The sequence below is a fragment of the Lagenorhynchus albirostris genome, chromosome 2 (assembly GCF_949774975.1).
Source record: "Lagenorhynchus albirostris chromosome 2, mLagAlb1.1, whole genome shotgun sequence".
NCBI lineage: Eukaryota > Metazoa > Chordata > Mammalia > Artiodactyla > Delphinidae > Lagenorhynchus > Lagenorhynchus albirostris.
This window is the reverse complement of record NC_083096.1, coordinates 69431293-69447185: the sequence shown is the minus strand read 5'-3', so window position 1 is coordinate 69447185 and position 15893 is coordinate 69431293. Positions and strand designations below refer to the sequence as shown.

The 15893-nt window shown below is 43.2% G+C and overlaps 1 protein-coding gene across 2 annotated transcripts; it reads right to left on the bottom strand.

The window, feature by feature from the left end:
* Positions 1–6920: 6920 nt before the first annotated feature.
* Positions 6921–15587, bottom strand: LOC132511404 (low affinity immunoglobulin gamma Fc region receptor III-A-like). 2 transcript variants are annotated; one of them, XM_060134589.1, is made up of 5 exons: positions 15496–15587; positions 14783–14803; positions 13978–14235; positions 10824–11078; positions 6921–9107 (listed from the first exon to the last, which is right to left on the bottom strand). In XM_060134589.1, the coding sequence occupies exons 1-5, from the start codon at positions 15533–15535 to the stop codon at positions 8917–8919; spliced, it is 765 nt and encodes a 254-aa protein (XP_059990572.1). In that variant the 5' UTR covers positions 15536–15587; the 3' UTR covers positions 6921–8916. The 2 variants fall into 2 exon arrangements, with proteins under 2 accessions (XP_059990572.1, XP_059990580.1); XM_060134597.1 differs by having other exon boundaries at positions 13978–14232; positions 15496–15567.
* Positions 15588–15893: the final 306 nt, after the last annotated feature.

The following is a 15893-nucleotide window of genomic DNA, read 5'->3' as shown; positions in this document are numbered from 1 at the left end:
AGACCCTTGCCACAGCTTATCACACCATAACCACATCCGTAGCCCACTACTACCTAGTTCTTTAGAGCTTTCGATCCCCTCAAACCCTAAAAGTCCCATACTGAGGGTGGAGCTGGGAAGTCTGTTTGCTTTTATTTTAATTTGGCGTTGATCTTATTTTATTTTTGCTTTTTCAGTTTACTCACTGCAGTGGATATGTGGATTGATTTGTTCAACACCTATTCCAATGGCACTCTGGCATTGTTGTAGTGGCCTGTGCTGTAGTGGCTGGAAAGCCGAACTATATTTTCTAGGTTCCTCTGCAACTGGGGTTCCAGATATGATTTACTTTCACCAAACAGATATACTTTAGTGAGATTTTGATTTGGAGCGGAGTTACATGGGAGAGAGGCAGGAATATAATTTTGCTGATATAAATAGTGGCTAATACTGCTTTGTTATAGAACTAGAGATTGTGAAAGCTTTTAAATTTATTTTGCAGCAGTTTTTACTGTATAGTGTGGTAGTCCAATATACAGAGTAGTTTTGGGGGAGTTATTCCTGGAAGTCGGCCTGGAGTCTGTTTTTTCAGTTTTCCCAATGCCTCATTAATTATCTGTACCCCTCAATAAATACTTTGTATTTAAACAAGCTAGAGTAGATTATCTTGTTTGCAATTAAGAACTCTATGTGCTCATCTTTGAATGAGAGTAATCTAAGTAATCTATCTAGATCTGGTGTTTGTCCATAAATATGGGGATAAAGTCTTTTGGCTTCTCTCTCATTGTCCACTTAAATGCTATTATTTTCCTCCAGATCATTTTTTTTGCGGTACGCGGGCCTCTCACAGTTGCAGAGCACAGGCTCCGGACACGCAGCTCACGGGCCCAGCCGCTCCACGGCATGTGGGATCTTCGCGGACCGGGGCACGAACCCGTGTCCCCTGCATCAGCAGGCGGACGCTCAACCACTGCGCCACCAGGGAAGCCCCTTCCTCCCCGATCTTAAGCAGAAAGGCTAGTTTGCATTAACAAAGATTAAATTTTAACAAAACAATTCACACAAAACAGCACATTATAAATATAAAATGTAGAAAATAATAAAATGAGCATCTCTGTATTTCAATACCCTGCTCAAGAAAGAAACAGAACAGAAGAAGCCTTCTATGTTTCTCTCTTTGATGCATTTCTCTCCTTCCCAATAAGGAGTCTTATTTTGGATTTTATATTTATTATTCCTTTGGCTTTTATAAATTTCACTACATGTGTATGTGTTATCAAATAATATATTATTTGTATTTTCACACTTTTAAAGTTTATACAACTGGTAGCAGGTGGTATGTATTCTTTTGCAACTAGCATTTTTTCCACTAAATATTACTTTTATGGCATTCATTTATGTTGAAACACCGAGCTAGGAATGGTATTCTGAAGATTTAAAACAGTTACAAGAATATACGTTTCAAATATTCTCTATTATTCTTTAATTATATATATAGATAAGTGTGTTTGTGTATCTTATAAAACTAATTTCCGGGTAATGTAAGGGCAAACACTATGTTAAATCTTTTTACTCATCTCCAAATTAGCTGATTTTAATAATTGTTGGTTTCGTTTTATACAGCTGTCACTAGATAAATGATGCCGCTACCTGAGCCCTGGTTCAACATAGGAGAAATCCATCAAATTCCTCCAATCCCTTTCCAATAAATTGATAGTCATTAGGTAACTTGTCTCAATAAGCAGAAAACTTTTTCCTAAAATTAGGAAAGGATGGGTGTTGATACTGAATCCCTTGTCATCTTCTGTGGAACTAACAGCAATTTTATTAACATTTTTTTCTAGCCTTTAAAATATTGTCTAAGGTTTTATATATCTGTTATCTGTATTATACAAAAATCATTTATTGGAATGACATGTATAATTAGGTTGACCTCAGCCATTCAGGCTGGATGAGGCAACATAATGTGGTGGTTAAACACATGGGCTCTGTGGTACTTCCTGTGTTTGAATCTTGGCTCTCTGTCTCAGTTTCCTCATCTGTAAAAGGGGATAATGATGATAATTACAATTCCCAAATGAGTTAATAAATGTTTAGAATGGTGCCTGGCAATGCACAAGCATTAATTATTCATTTTATTACTAAAACAAATTTTAATGCCCATGGTGGGAGGATGTTTGGGATTAAAAAACAAAAACAAAAACAAAACCTTGTCACAGGAAAGGAAGGTGAAATAAAACATGGAGGGAAAAAGAGAACAAGTGCACCTCAGTCATCCCTTAGCCCCCGATTTTTCTTATGCTCCAGTGCCAGAGTGTCAGCAGAGGCCACAACACCTGGCTGATGCCTTCATTGTGACCTATTACTGCCTGCCTGCTCTCTCTGTTATTCCCTGACTCTCTTGGCGCCAAGATTGCGTGGAGGCTGCAGTTCCCACAAGTGGCCACAAACAAGGGTGACTACAGAGGTGTACTGAGTAGTGGTGGGTAGCCACTGTCTTGGGGGGCCAAACACTGGGCACTTATTAACTGGACCATGGTTCAGGTAGCCCTGTCCTGGGAGACGTACAGGGACAGGGACCTATATCCAGGACCTGCAGTAGGCTGGCTTAAATTAGACCTGCAGGTTGGGAGGCATTGAGTGGCCTCCTTGGAAGTGACTGCCTACAGTCACTTAGAGTTGGCTAGCAGTGTTATGGGGTGGGTTTCTGGGGTGTCTAGGGAGAGCCAAAGCAGAACCCAGAGGATGATTCTTTCTGAGGGGTCAACTGGTGTGGCACTGACCACTCAGAATAGTTACTAGCTATATATTTCCCTCATTGTAACAGGACTAATTGCATTTCAGAAGTTTTCTGTTGTTTTTTTTCTAACAGATGTAACAGAAAATACTGTTTAACACATATGCTAAACATTGATGGTTAGTACAGTATTCCTTTTCCCAAGTGCACATGTAAAACCTTGAGCATTTGATAATTCTGGTATGTTATATTTTTATTACTACTCTCTAAGTATTTTTCAATTTTCATTCAATTTCTCTTTGATCCTTGAGTTATTTAAAAACAGGTGTTTTTAAAATTTCCAAATATGTGAGGTTTTCAAGAGTTATTTTTTGTACAGTAATTGCTTTCTGAGTTAAACTTCATTCTGTTCAAAGATACATATGTAGTAGTGCCAATTCCATGAGTACGTTAAAACTTGTTTTATGGACTCATACGAAGTCAATTTCCATAAATATTCCAGGTACATTTGAGAAGAAAGTATAACCAATAATTATTGGTTGCAGAGTTCTCTCTCTATATATATATCTATTAAATCAAGTTTGTTAACTGTGTTTATATGCTTTTATTTCCCTTCTGCTTGACCTATCAAATGCTGAGAGAAGTATGTTGAATTCTCCCACTGTGGTGATAGATTTGTCAATTTTCCTCTTGGTATAATAATTCTTGCTTTTATATTTTAATGCTATTTTAATAGATACATATGTGTTTAGAATTATTATATGTTCATCGTGAGTTTAATCTTTTATTAGCATATGGTGACCATCTTCATCCCTAGTAAGGCATTATTTCTTAAACTTTATTTTGTCTGATATTATTGATATATAGCTATATACCAACTACCAACTTTCTTTTCGTTAGAATATTCCTGACATATCTTTAGCAATTCTTTTACATTCAGTCTTTCTGTTTATGTTTTAATGTCATTCTTCTAAACAAAATAAAATGTATTTTAAAAATCCACTTTTGTCTTTAACTGGCAAGTTTTCTCCAGTTATATTTATTGTGATTGCTGATATAGTTTGGATTTATTTACCACCCCATTTTGTACTTTCTTTTTGCCTCAGTTTTTCTTTGACTCTTTTCTCCCCCTTCTTTTGGATTGCTGTAATGTGTACATGCAAAGTGAAGCATAGGAAATATATGTATATTTAGAATAAACTTGAAAGTTATTTTTAGTTTTTGCAGCCAATCCAATAAAGGAGATGAAGATGAGAGTAGTGACCCCCAAACTTGGACTTCACAGAGGAGTAAAAATTTCCCCCAAATGCTGGTGACCAATATAGGGTTGCTAACTTTTTATTTTGCCAAGTTAGGAAATTGATAAAACAGTCGCAGCCACATCAACTATCATCTATCCTCATCATAATTTTATAAAAGAAAGGACATTTAAAAACAAAAATTTAAAGTGTGAAAAAGCAATGCCAGCTTAGAGGTCATTTAGCAAACTTATCTGAGATACACACACACACACACACACACACACATATATATTTATGCACATACATCTCTATATTTGTGTGTATTCTCATTTCACTGGAAACATTGAAAACTTTGACCTGCACCTAAACTGGAACCCATTAATTAAGAGGATGGCGGTGCAGAAGGAAGAAGAAGGTTCTATGTGGAGGGTTCAGAGGCACCCTGGGGCTTGGGCAACAGAGAAAATGGCTGCTTACGTGTGCTTGGGTGCGGCCAGGAACCGGTGTGGTAGCTGGGTTGGGTATGCCTGGGGTGGAGGTGATGTGATTGACGAAGCCGGTGGCTGTTAAGAAGAGAACAAAGAGAGGAACTTCTCTCTAAGCTGTAGAGAAGAGGAGAAACTTATTAGGCCCAGCACTGACCAGGATCCCTAGGTTGATTATGTTGGAAAAAGGGCCTCGGGCAGTTGGATGTGGATTATGTCAGAGTGAAAGTCCTTAAATTACAGGCATTTATAAATCCTGTGTCCTGTCTGGGTGCCTAATATGCTAGTAGAAACCTTTCAAAACAGCTGGGGTTGAAGATTAATTTTGTTATGTTACGCTTCCTTACTTAGATATAACATTCTGCCGGACATGATGGGACATGTGATGCAGTATTTTAAAATTTCACAATCATAAGCTTATTATAAGTTAACACTCGCGCACGTACACATCAATGCATAAATTGTCTAGATTAGCAAAAAAGTATATTGATATACTTCTCAGAGCAAAACCAAGTGAACTCGTGAACCCACAGAGAGCATTCATTTTGGGTTCCCCAAAGACCCTTCGTCCATTCGTTCTCGGCTGCTCTCGTTTTCTTAGCATCTTCCGGGTAGAAAGTGAGTTCTGTCCCAGATCTTAGCAGGTGCTAGCGCAGGTCCTAGGGGAAAAGACCCGTTTCTCTCGGGGCTACTAAGTGTCCTGGTGCGCTGGGACGTGATGGCTCCACCGGTTCCTATGGCAGCCTCAACCAGAATACTTTGAAGACACAGAGAACACTACGGGGTTATTTGTCAGTAAACTAAAGTTTGCTGTCTGTCTCTGTGGCGCAATGGGTTAGTGCGTTTGGCTGTTAACCGAAAGGCTGGTGGTTTGAGCCCACCCAGCAATGAAACCTCGGCCGTTTTGAATCCCGGGACTTGTCAGTGTCACTCCACTCGGGTTCCGTCCACTCTACCACGTGTTCTGCTAAAAGTTTCGAGTCTACGTGATTAAGGTTGCAACTAGCAATACAATTTTTACTTGCTCAAGTAAGGTTCTACTAAAATTGAATCATGAAACTGATGCTTTAAAAATACTTACCAGCCAGAGGAAGTGAGTATTTGTAATCCCAAACTGAAATCTTTTACCCAACATCTGCCTGCCTTGCCTTTGTACTTGTATTTCCTAACTTGTGAAATGGGCGTTTCCAGACCCTGGGCCCTTAGTCATGCTACGTCCTGCTGGTTTCCAATTTTCGGAGAATCTACCTTCTTAATATTTGAATAACCATCTTCCTCTTCAGCCTGCTGACATTTACTTCCTCAATACTTATCCCTTTGGTTACCGCAATAACTACCTAGCCGCCTAGGCAGTTTCCTGTCTTCAGCTGTCCTCTCCTTTCCAGCCTCCAGGTAGCTGCCAGAGAGGCTTTCTTTAGAAAAGACCTGTTTAAAATCCCTCAATGGCCTGCAGGGTAGACTACAACCTCCTTAGCTTGGAAGGCGGTGCCTTTCATAATCTGGCCCCTGAACTCTCTCCTCTCCTTCACTGACTCTTTAGACTTGAACAGAACCAAACTACTTTCTTGACCCCCTTCTCTGGCTTTTGAATCTTTGCCCATATGGGCCTTCAGTGCTTCTCATTTTTGTCTGGCAAACTCCTAGTCATCCATCACCACAACACCAAAAATTAAGCCTCTTTTCTGCAGCCCTTTCTTCATTCTCTCTCTCTCTTTTTTTTTTTTTTTTTTTTTTTTTTTTGCGGTACGCGGGCCTGTCACTGTTGTGGCCTCTCCCGTTGCAGAGCACAGGCTCCGGACGCGCAGGCTCAGCGGCCATGGCTCACAGGCCTAGACGCTCCGCAGCATGTGGTATCCTCCTGGACCGGGGCACAAAGCCGTGTCCCCTGCGTCGGCAGGCGGACTCTCAACCACTGCGCCACCAGGGAAGCCCCATTCTCTCTTTATTTACGTGTTTTTTTTTTTTCTCACTAAGAATGAAAGTTCCTCCAGGGAATGACCCTGGGTCGTTCATCTCGGTATCTTCAGCACCTAAACTCAAGCTTGGCACATGGTAAATACTAAATAAATGTGAGCTGAATGTTCAGCATTTCCAAATGCCCTTGTCTGATGTCTGAATCTCATCTAATATTCCTATACCAGGCTTGAATTGTCTTGGCATAAAGCTCATAAATGACACAATTAGGCTGGCCAGATACCTCTGCCCAGGCCCCACCTCCTTCCTAGCTCTTTCCTGCACCATGCTCTAAAACTACCTCTAATTCTCATTCATCCTCCTATCCAATACCACCTATGAAATTTTCCCTTTGCCCCGTTGTCCCAACAAGATTTGGTGAATTAGCAAGCTGACTACTTCATATGAGTTGTGGTGAGATGGTTGCTGAGACGAGAGGGGTTCCTCATCAACCCAAACTAATCCTATGTAACCGAAAGTGGGGTCGGGCTGCTCGCCGCTCAAAAGCTAGTAAAGAGGCAAGGCTGGTGGAAAAGAAAGTTTGCTTTATTTTGGATGTCAGCAACCTGGGGGGAGGGGTGGACCCTGTCCAAAGGCCGACTCCCCTCACTGACAATCAGTGGGCAAGAGATTTTATAGGCTGCAGGAGGGGGCTACATGCAGAAACAGCACAGTCAGCTCTGACAGTCATCTTGAAATTGGTCATGGGTGGTCTAAGCAGCATCATCTTGATTGTTTTAAGTACGGTTCGTCTTCAGTTTGAGGGTCGGTTTGTTCCCATTTCCGTGAGGCCAATTCTTGGAATTGTGGCAGTTCCAATTCTTGTGGCAGTTCCAATTCTTGGAATCCCACAATTCCAAAATTGTGGAATTTTGTCATGGCTACAATCTGGACATCACGTAGTTAACTCTTTCCACCGGGTTGGGTTTCAGTAACTATAAGACAACTCACAGGAAATGGCTCAGAATACTATCTATAGCCTTTGAGAGGAACTAAAGGTCCTTGACTACGCTTAATGACTAAACTATTATAATTTGGTCTCCTTTGACTGTTTTCCTTTGTTTCTGCATTTTCTCACTTCTCTGATTAAACTTATTCTTTGGCTAAAGGTTTTCCACAGACAAAAGGCAGGCAGAGGACATGCGGGACAAGGACCATAGGGTCCTGCTCCGTTTCAGGATAGAATTGATAGACTTTTGGACACTGGGAGGAAAAAAGGATTTTTTTCATTCTTGTTTTATTACCATGGCGTTTCCATCTTCTGCCTGACAGTAGAAGCAGGATCTTGTAAAATGCCTTACTGAAATCAAGAAATGGTTCTATTTAAAACTTCTGAAACACAAAGAGAGATAGCTTATCACTGCGATAAGCAGTGATTGCCTTCTCCACCTCTACTCCATTGTTACTGACATGCTGAGGGATTTCAAAGTTTCGTAATTTAACTCAGTAGAGTTCAGTACATTTAATATTGGTTATCCAACATTTGTTTAAAGAATGATGTGATCAAAGCTATATCTGAATTAGATACTAAAACGGAAAAGCTGGTTTTATAGTCCCTGCCACTGCTCTCTAATTCTCACTATTGTGCCCAGTAAAAGCATTCTCACCTCCTACCCATTCCTTCCTGTGCAGTTGTGGTTGACTTCTTCTCATGCTTTCTCTGTTTGGATGCGGAGGTATCTCTGTTCACTGGGCTTAATCCGGGACAACAATGTTGCTCTCCTTCCAATGGCCTTATTCTGTGCTTTCTTTTCTAAATCCTCCAACCCCTACACCCCTTCCTGGACCATGTCCTACTCATGACATTAAGAGGGTTGATCATTGTATACTTGCAGACCATCCCAATTCTGACATGGGCTCCCCTGAAAAACTCTATTCGACGTCACCTCTGTGATTTCCTTTTACCTCTATCTACCATGGCTCATATTCTAGGAAGACAGCCCAGGTGGTGGTCTTCTCTGGTCTTTCCTGGACTACCCTGCTCTTTCTTAGCCACCCTCTTCAATGGTTCTGCTGTCTCCCCCAGACCCCCCAGACATACCCACAGTCTGTCTAGAAGGAGTTTTAGGGTGCCTTGAAGGCAGCCAGCCCTGAAGCAACAGATGCAGACTACTATCCAGCTGGTTCTCAACCATGAATTCTCTTATTTACATATCCATTTATTTAAGGACAATATTCATACATTAAGGGTAATCATCAAGAGTCTGTATTGTTGCTTTGCTGGGACGGAATGGTTAGAATAGAGAAAGCATCCATGTCGCTCTGAGACTTCTATTCCTGGTAATGCAGCTGCTCACTGGGGTTTCACTGTTGGCACTTGAAGATCACAGTCCTTTCCTTTCCATAGGAGACAAGAGAAAACAGAGTTGGGTGAAGGACCCTCAGCCTGGAGTCTGAGGTGTAATTTTCCTGCTGCTCCCAGAGATGCCTGTTGGGCATGGTGGGGCTGTGAATTTAGAAAGAGGTTCAGAGATGCTTCTTTTATCACCCCCATGGGATGGGGATGCTGCTTTTATTACCCTCATTTGCCCTGAGGGCCCTGAGTCCATGTGACTTTGCCATTCTTCCAGTCCTCCTTTGAGTTTCGAAGGGCTCTCTTCACAGAAAAATACAGTCCCGTGTCCACTGCAAACAGGAGTCCCATCACCAGGAAGAAAGTGATTTGGTGCCAAGGTGGAAAGAATGATGAGCTGGTGGGTGGCTTTTCTTGACCTAATAGGAGAAGCAGAGGGATGAGAATAAAATGACATTTGTTAAGGCAGAAATTTGGAATAAACAGTGAGGTCATCGGTGGAAAGTCTTTCTGACACCTGCTAAGAGACAGATTCTAAGGAACATGGGGGAGTCTGGCGGAAAGCCATAGCTTCCTCCCACTGAGTCTGGATCTTAATGCTACCTGAGCAAAAGTGTTTTCCTGTTTGATGGAGGTATGTGACATAGCGTTGAGCAAGGTAGGTTGTAGCTGGGTTTTGTGTGAAATTCTGAAAGTAGTCAAAGTTTAAGTTGGTGTGAGAACACTATTTCTTAATTCAGTAACTTTCTCTTGTGTCTCAAAATAATACTCATTGTTTTTACCCCACTAAAGGAAATCTAAAAAAAAAAAAAAAAAAAAAAAATGTGAACCATTGAAATCTGCTACTTACCGTCAGAAAATTGATACTATTTCTTTATCACGGCTCAGTAACTAATAACCCAAAATGGAAAGAGGTAGAATTTGCTTGTTCTCAACCTCTTAGCCCTTAATATTGTTATTTTAAAGTCATTCCTCACTGTAGTCTATAAACTGGTAACATTAGAGTGGATTTTTAGTCTTAATTTTTTCAACTCTTAATTTTGATTTAATTTCAAACTTAAAAAAAAGGTTACCAGTAAAGTATAAATAACTCTCATATATTCTTTACCTAGATTTACTAATTGTTGGCATTTTGCCCCCATTTTCTTTGTTATTTGCTTTCTCATTCTCTATTTGAGAGTATTTATTTTCAATTTAAATTGTGATGAAGTTATTTTTTATACAAATTATGGCATTGTTTTGTTAAAATCTCAGAAGATGTGTGGCTATCTTGCTGTCTTACCACATGTAAATTGCTTACAACAAACGTCTTAGTCTGATTACAGGTGGAAGTTTTGTGAAATTAGGAAGTCCAGGGAGCACGGTGGCAGGGGATCTCTGACCCTGGAGGATGGTACTACAGAGACTGGAGATGTTTTCTAAGTGACTTAGTGGAATTCAAAATTCTGTCACAGGACATTGGCGCCTGTCCAATCCTTTCATTTTATCTGGTGGTTCAGTATACAGGCTTCGAATCTTTGCTGTGCCCTTGGAGACACATTAATTACCCCCCTCCCTTTTTTCCACCCAGTTACTTCATCTGTAGAGTCAATGTTACCGATCTCTTAATGTTGTTGTGAGGGGTTACTATGATCATCAGACTAGTTGCATGTGAAGAAGCACTCAGCACAGTGTCCAGCACATTGAAAGATGCCCAATAAAGGTCAGCATGTCTTTGTTACAGAAATGGAAACTGAGGTTCAGAGAGTCTAACTGGCCACAGTTACACGGTTTATTAGCAGCAGAGCCAGAACACAGGTTATGGGTCTTTCTGTGAGAAAGTGAGGCGCTACTGCCAGCTTCGCTTTTGGCTATGACTTGAGGCTTGGAGGGGAAAGGAGAACAGGTAATGATGGGCCAGCATGATAGAGACAGATAACATTATGGATATAGTTAGAATGAGGTAAGGACAGGCATATTTATGGGGGAGGAAATGTGACTTCCGCACCTGCTGTCACATTGCAGAGTGAATGACCCTTGTAAAGACGTCTGTGGAACGGTCAGCAATCTCCTCCCAACTCATCTTCCCAGTGTGAAGGCAGAGTCCCCACACATGGTGCGCTGGGCCCTTTAGATGCACTCTGCACATCTCTTACCTTGAACAGTGATGTTCACAGCCTCTGAAGACTCGTTTTTACTCCCGATAATCCCCCTGCAGAAGTAGGAGCCACTGTGTTCAAGTTTTGCTTCTGGAATGTAGAAGTCAGAATTCTGATAAGAAAACTGCTTGCCTCGGCCATTCTGGAAAAATTGAACCTTTTGTACAGTAGTTTTCTTCCAACTGTGACACTTCAGCTGAATGGGCTCCCCCACCTGGACCACCGACCGAGAGGCCTGGAGCAACAGCCAGCCTGAAAGACACAAAGAGAACACAGGCCCAGGAGGCCTCAGCATTCAGTGCAAAGCTTTTGTGAAGGGGATGCTCACCACCCAGATCCTGGGGGATGATGGAAAGCCAGACCGGGAGCCATCCTTACATAGCTTTCTTTGGGAAAAAGCCAACTGGGCCCTGCAAGAGAGCTCAAGTCACACCAAGAAATTTTGTCTAATGGTGGAGAGGGAGAGACACACACATGGTCAAAACATAAGGTTAGAGCATAGGGTCTAAGTGATGAGGCAGGTGAGAAGCAATTTGCAGAGTCCTTAATGGCTACACTTGGATTTGCTATGGCAGGTAATAAGGAGCCATTGTAAGTTCTAGATCAAAGAGTAAACATTGTATTAGAAAATGATGATTTGCCCAATTAAAGGAAAGGTAGACTTCAGAAGGAATGGACAGTTGTAGGAATATTGGAAGACTGTTGCAGACAGTCAGGAAGAAGGTTACTGAGTGGCCACAGGAGTGGCTGCAGAAATCATGAGGGAGACCTCAATATAAAAGTCAGGGAGGGGGGACTTCCCGGGTGGCGCAGTGGTTAACAATCCGCCTGCCAATGCAGGGGACATGGGTTTGATCCCTGGTCCGGAAAGACCCCACATGCCACGGAGCAACTAACCCCGTGCGCCACAACTACCGAGCCTACGCTCTAGAGCCCGCAAGCCACAACTACTGAAGCCCGGGTGCCACAACGACTGAAGCCCGTTTGCCTAGAGCCTGTGCTCTGCAACAAGAGAAGCCACTGCAATGAGAAGTCTGTGCACTGCAACAAAGAGTGGCCTCCGCCTGCCACAACTAGAGAAAGCCTGCGTGCAGCCAAAAAAGAAAAAAATTAAGTTGAATCTTAAAAAAAAAAAAAAAGTCAGGGAGGGGAAACAAAAGCATGCGTGGTAGTGCTGATGGTAATTGGTGGTTCCTGAAGGGCCACAGCGTCTCAGCAAGGCCATCTTCATTACTGAGCACAGCCTCTGAGAGAGAGAATGTTATGTCACCAAGATACTTGTTTTCACAACTGCCTTGCCAAGTAACCAGGCTCCACACACACACAGAGAACTTGAAATTGTGGTCAGGAAGTTGGTCTGAATAACGAAAAATGATATTGCATAGAAATTTTAAAATGACATGAGAAAACATTCATCAGACAATGTTAAGTTAAAAAGACAGAATACAAAAAGTATGTATGCTCAGAAAAAAAGAAAAAACATGGACTTAAATATTAACAGGGGTTACCTATGTAATCTTATATGTATATTATGGTCTGGTTTCTTTGGGGGGGGAACATTCTTGTTCCATTCTGGCTGTCATGGACTCAGTGAATGTCCATATGTACATTCGTTAAACTAATATTTTATTGAGCACTTACTATGTTGTGCAGACTGGGGATACCCAGATGACTAAGACACATCAAAGAACCTGTGATCCAGACATAGAAATAATTACAATACAGTGTGATAAGTGCTACAACAGGCTAAGAACAAAGGACTGAAGGACCAAAGAGAATGGAGCAAAGAAATTCTGCCCAAAGAAAGTAAGGAAAGCTTCTCAGAGAAGGAGATAAGTGAAATGGGTCCTAAAGAATGATCAGGAGTTTGCCTGCTGAAGTTAATGCTCTTGGTCACAGTTTAAAACAGTTCTCACTGATTAGACTTCTAAAGTCAGTTTCTAAAGCCAAGTTTAAGACAAGCTAATAACTACCAGATATGATTTGTCTATTGCTTCCTGTTGGTAATTCCCCATTTTATTTGATCATAGGTGGCCATCTATCTCTCACCTAGCTAGATAATAGACATTCCTCTTTGTAACTCTGTAGACTGAGAACAATGTCAGCTAAGTGCCAAGAAAGAAGGCAAAGAAGCCAAGAAAAGCAGCTTCAGATTCCATGGAATTCTGTTGCAGGTCCACCTTCATTAGGCCCTCCTTCCCCTCCAGACTTGTTCCACTCACATACAATATACAGATGGGGCAGCCATGAAAATAGAGTCAGGCTTAACAAGGTGATGCTGCAGGTACCGGGCTATGTGGTGTGATTTCAGGGACACCGGGAGAGATCTCTTGCCTCCAAAATACTTCTTCTACTTGCATCTAATGAGTGGATTCTGTTAATACACAAAGACTGATTCCATGATGAATATGCAGCCTGAATGTGTACATATATCTCTATTTGGAGAGCTATCACATGGCCAAATTTATGCTGAAGTGTATATTTTGAGTGTGGCATTGATGGGAAGAGAGACAGAGAGATTGTGGTGAATTAGGGATGGCTTGTGGGGTAGCTTAGGGCATTGTGTGTCTGAGAGTGAGGAGACTGAGGTCCTAAAATGGATTCATTAATTTATTCAATAACTATTATTGAGCATCAGTGTCATGCCCTGACCTTCAGATGACACCATTCATGCTGTATGTATTCTTTGTGAATATTGATTCCTGGAACTGTGCAGTGCAGCAGCCCTGTAGTATATGCCAGGCTTTGACCTTTTTTTTTTGTTTTTTGCGGTACGCGGGCCTCTCACTGCTGTGGCCTCTCCCGTCGCGGAGCACAGGCTCCGGACGCGCAGGCTCAGCAGCCATGGCTCACGGGCCCAGCCGCTCCGCGGCATGTGGGATCCTCCCCGACCGGGGCACGAACCTGTGTCCCCTGCATCGGCAGGCGGACTCCCAACCACTGCGCCACCAGGGAAGTCCCAGGTTTTGACTTTTTACCTAAGGCCTACTTATAGCTAGGACTACAATCTGATATAATTCAGTAGGACTACAGATCATCTCATCTTAGTTTTAAGCCCCAGGAACATCATCTTCTGGTGCTTCCCAAGTCTTTCAGGGCCTCGTGTTTTACCATTTATTGGTGATTTCCCTTTTCCCCTTCACCTACTCACCCATGTAGACTTTTAGCTGCACCGGGTCGCTGAGTGTGGAGAGGCCTGTCTGACACTTGTAGTCTCCACTATCCTCAACTTTGGCAGCTGTGATGAAGTAGCTGGAGGCCTGGTTTGGGATGAGAGTCCCATTGTGCCACCACTGTGTGGAATTGTCTCCAAGAGGGTAGTCCCCCTGGCACTTTAGAGTCACGTGGTCATCCTTGAGCACCCGGTCCCATTGAGGGTCTAGGAGCACCACAGCCTTTGGGAGGTCTGCTGAGGAGTCAAGAGAATGTAGATAAGGGCAGGAAATGAGCCAGCCCTACACTGGCATTCCCAGGGAGGCTCAAAACCCATTGCGAACCGAGAGTTGGCAACTCAGCCTCAGCATAGCACTCAGTCTGAGCATATTGGCTTGGGGAGGCTTGGCTTCCTTCTTTTTGCCTCTCACTGTTGTGGCCTCTCCCGTTGCGGAGCACAGGCTCCGGACGCGCAGGCTCAGCGGCCATGGCTCACGGGCCCAGCCGCTCTGCGGCACGTGGGATCTTCCCGGACCGGGGCACGAACCCGTGTCCCCTGCATCGGCAGGCGGACTCTCAACCACTGCGCCACCAGGGGAGCCCTGGCCTCCTTCTTGGTCTCTCTTTATCTTGAGCAAAATTGGCCAGAGAAGCATAGGGTCAAGCCCTACTGTGTTGGGGGAATTACCCCTGCCAGCCCCACATCAGCAACTTCCTATGCAAAGAACATTTCCTAATACCCTGGGGCTATTGCACATTTACATTCCTCACTTGACCCATCCAAGACGACGAAGCAAACTCACCAGCTTGCGTGCCAGCTGAAACTGTAAGAAGAAAGAGTGAAACAGATGTTGAGTAGCAGCAGAGATCAGGGTGACTGGAGTGTGGAGTGAGTTTAAACTCCCCTGCCCACCTCTGCCCTGGGAGGCCTGTGTTCCCAAGAATCAAGATAAATATAGTGATAGCTCTCCCGTTGCCTGTCCTCTGGTCTCCGATGTCTGTGCCTCCTACTCCCTTGTCCACCCAAACCCCTGTTTGCAACACCATTCCCTTACTCTGTGGTCCCCGTTCAAACTCCCAGATTAAGGGTGCAGATCAAATATCCCTGAATCAAACCATAGAAACAACCTCACCCCAAGTCCCCTGGACAGGGAGGAAATTAAAAGACTTAGAGAGGAGCACTGGAATGTGAGAATGGAAGAGACAGACCTTCAGGACCATCTAGTCCATGCTCTTCCGTTTATAGATAGACAAACTGAGACCCAGAGGGGTGAAGTAACGGAAACCTCACGTCCCCCTTCACCTCCTGATTATGCCCAAATCAGGGCCAGCAATTCTCCACATCTCTAACGCTTGAAGCTTAAATCCTAGAAGTCCTAGAAGCTAAATCTAGATCTATAGACATGGTAAGGGGTCCTATCCCTTGGTAGGGGTCTCATCCCTTGCCTGAAAAGGGATGTCTGCTGAACCCAGGGCGTCTTGAGCTCACCTCCCAGGCAGGGTGATTCTGACTTACCTAGAAACAGCAGAGCCGTTGGCGGTAGCAGCTGCCACATGTTGTGCGTTGGAGTAGACAAGTCACCACAGATATCAGAGCCCTAAGGGGACCTAGTTGACTTGAGAGAGGAAATAAACAGCCCTTCTCCCCACCCCTCAAGCCTATTACTCATCAGTTTCCTCTTCTGGAAACGTCATTTGATTCCTGAATCTGAACGCTGACAAATGAAACCCCACCTCTCTGGTTGGGATCCACCCGGTGACACGAACAGGACAACAGGACCCTGGGAATGAGACTCAATAAGGAGGACATTCCCTCAGGGGGTCTCTTGTTCTACTTCAAAACTTCTCACTCTCCTGCTTGGCCCAGACCCATCTCCACCCAGCCAGGGCCTGCCTACAGAGAGCAGTCATTTA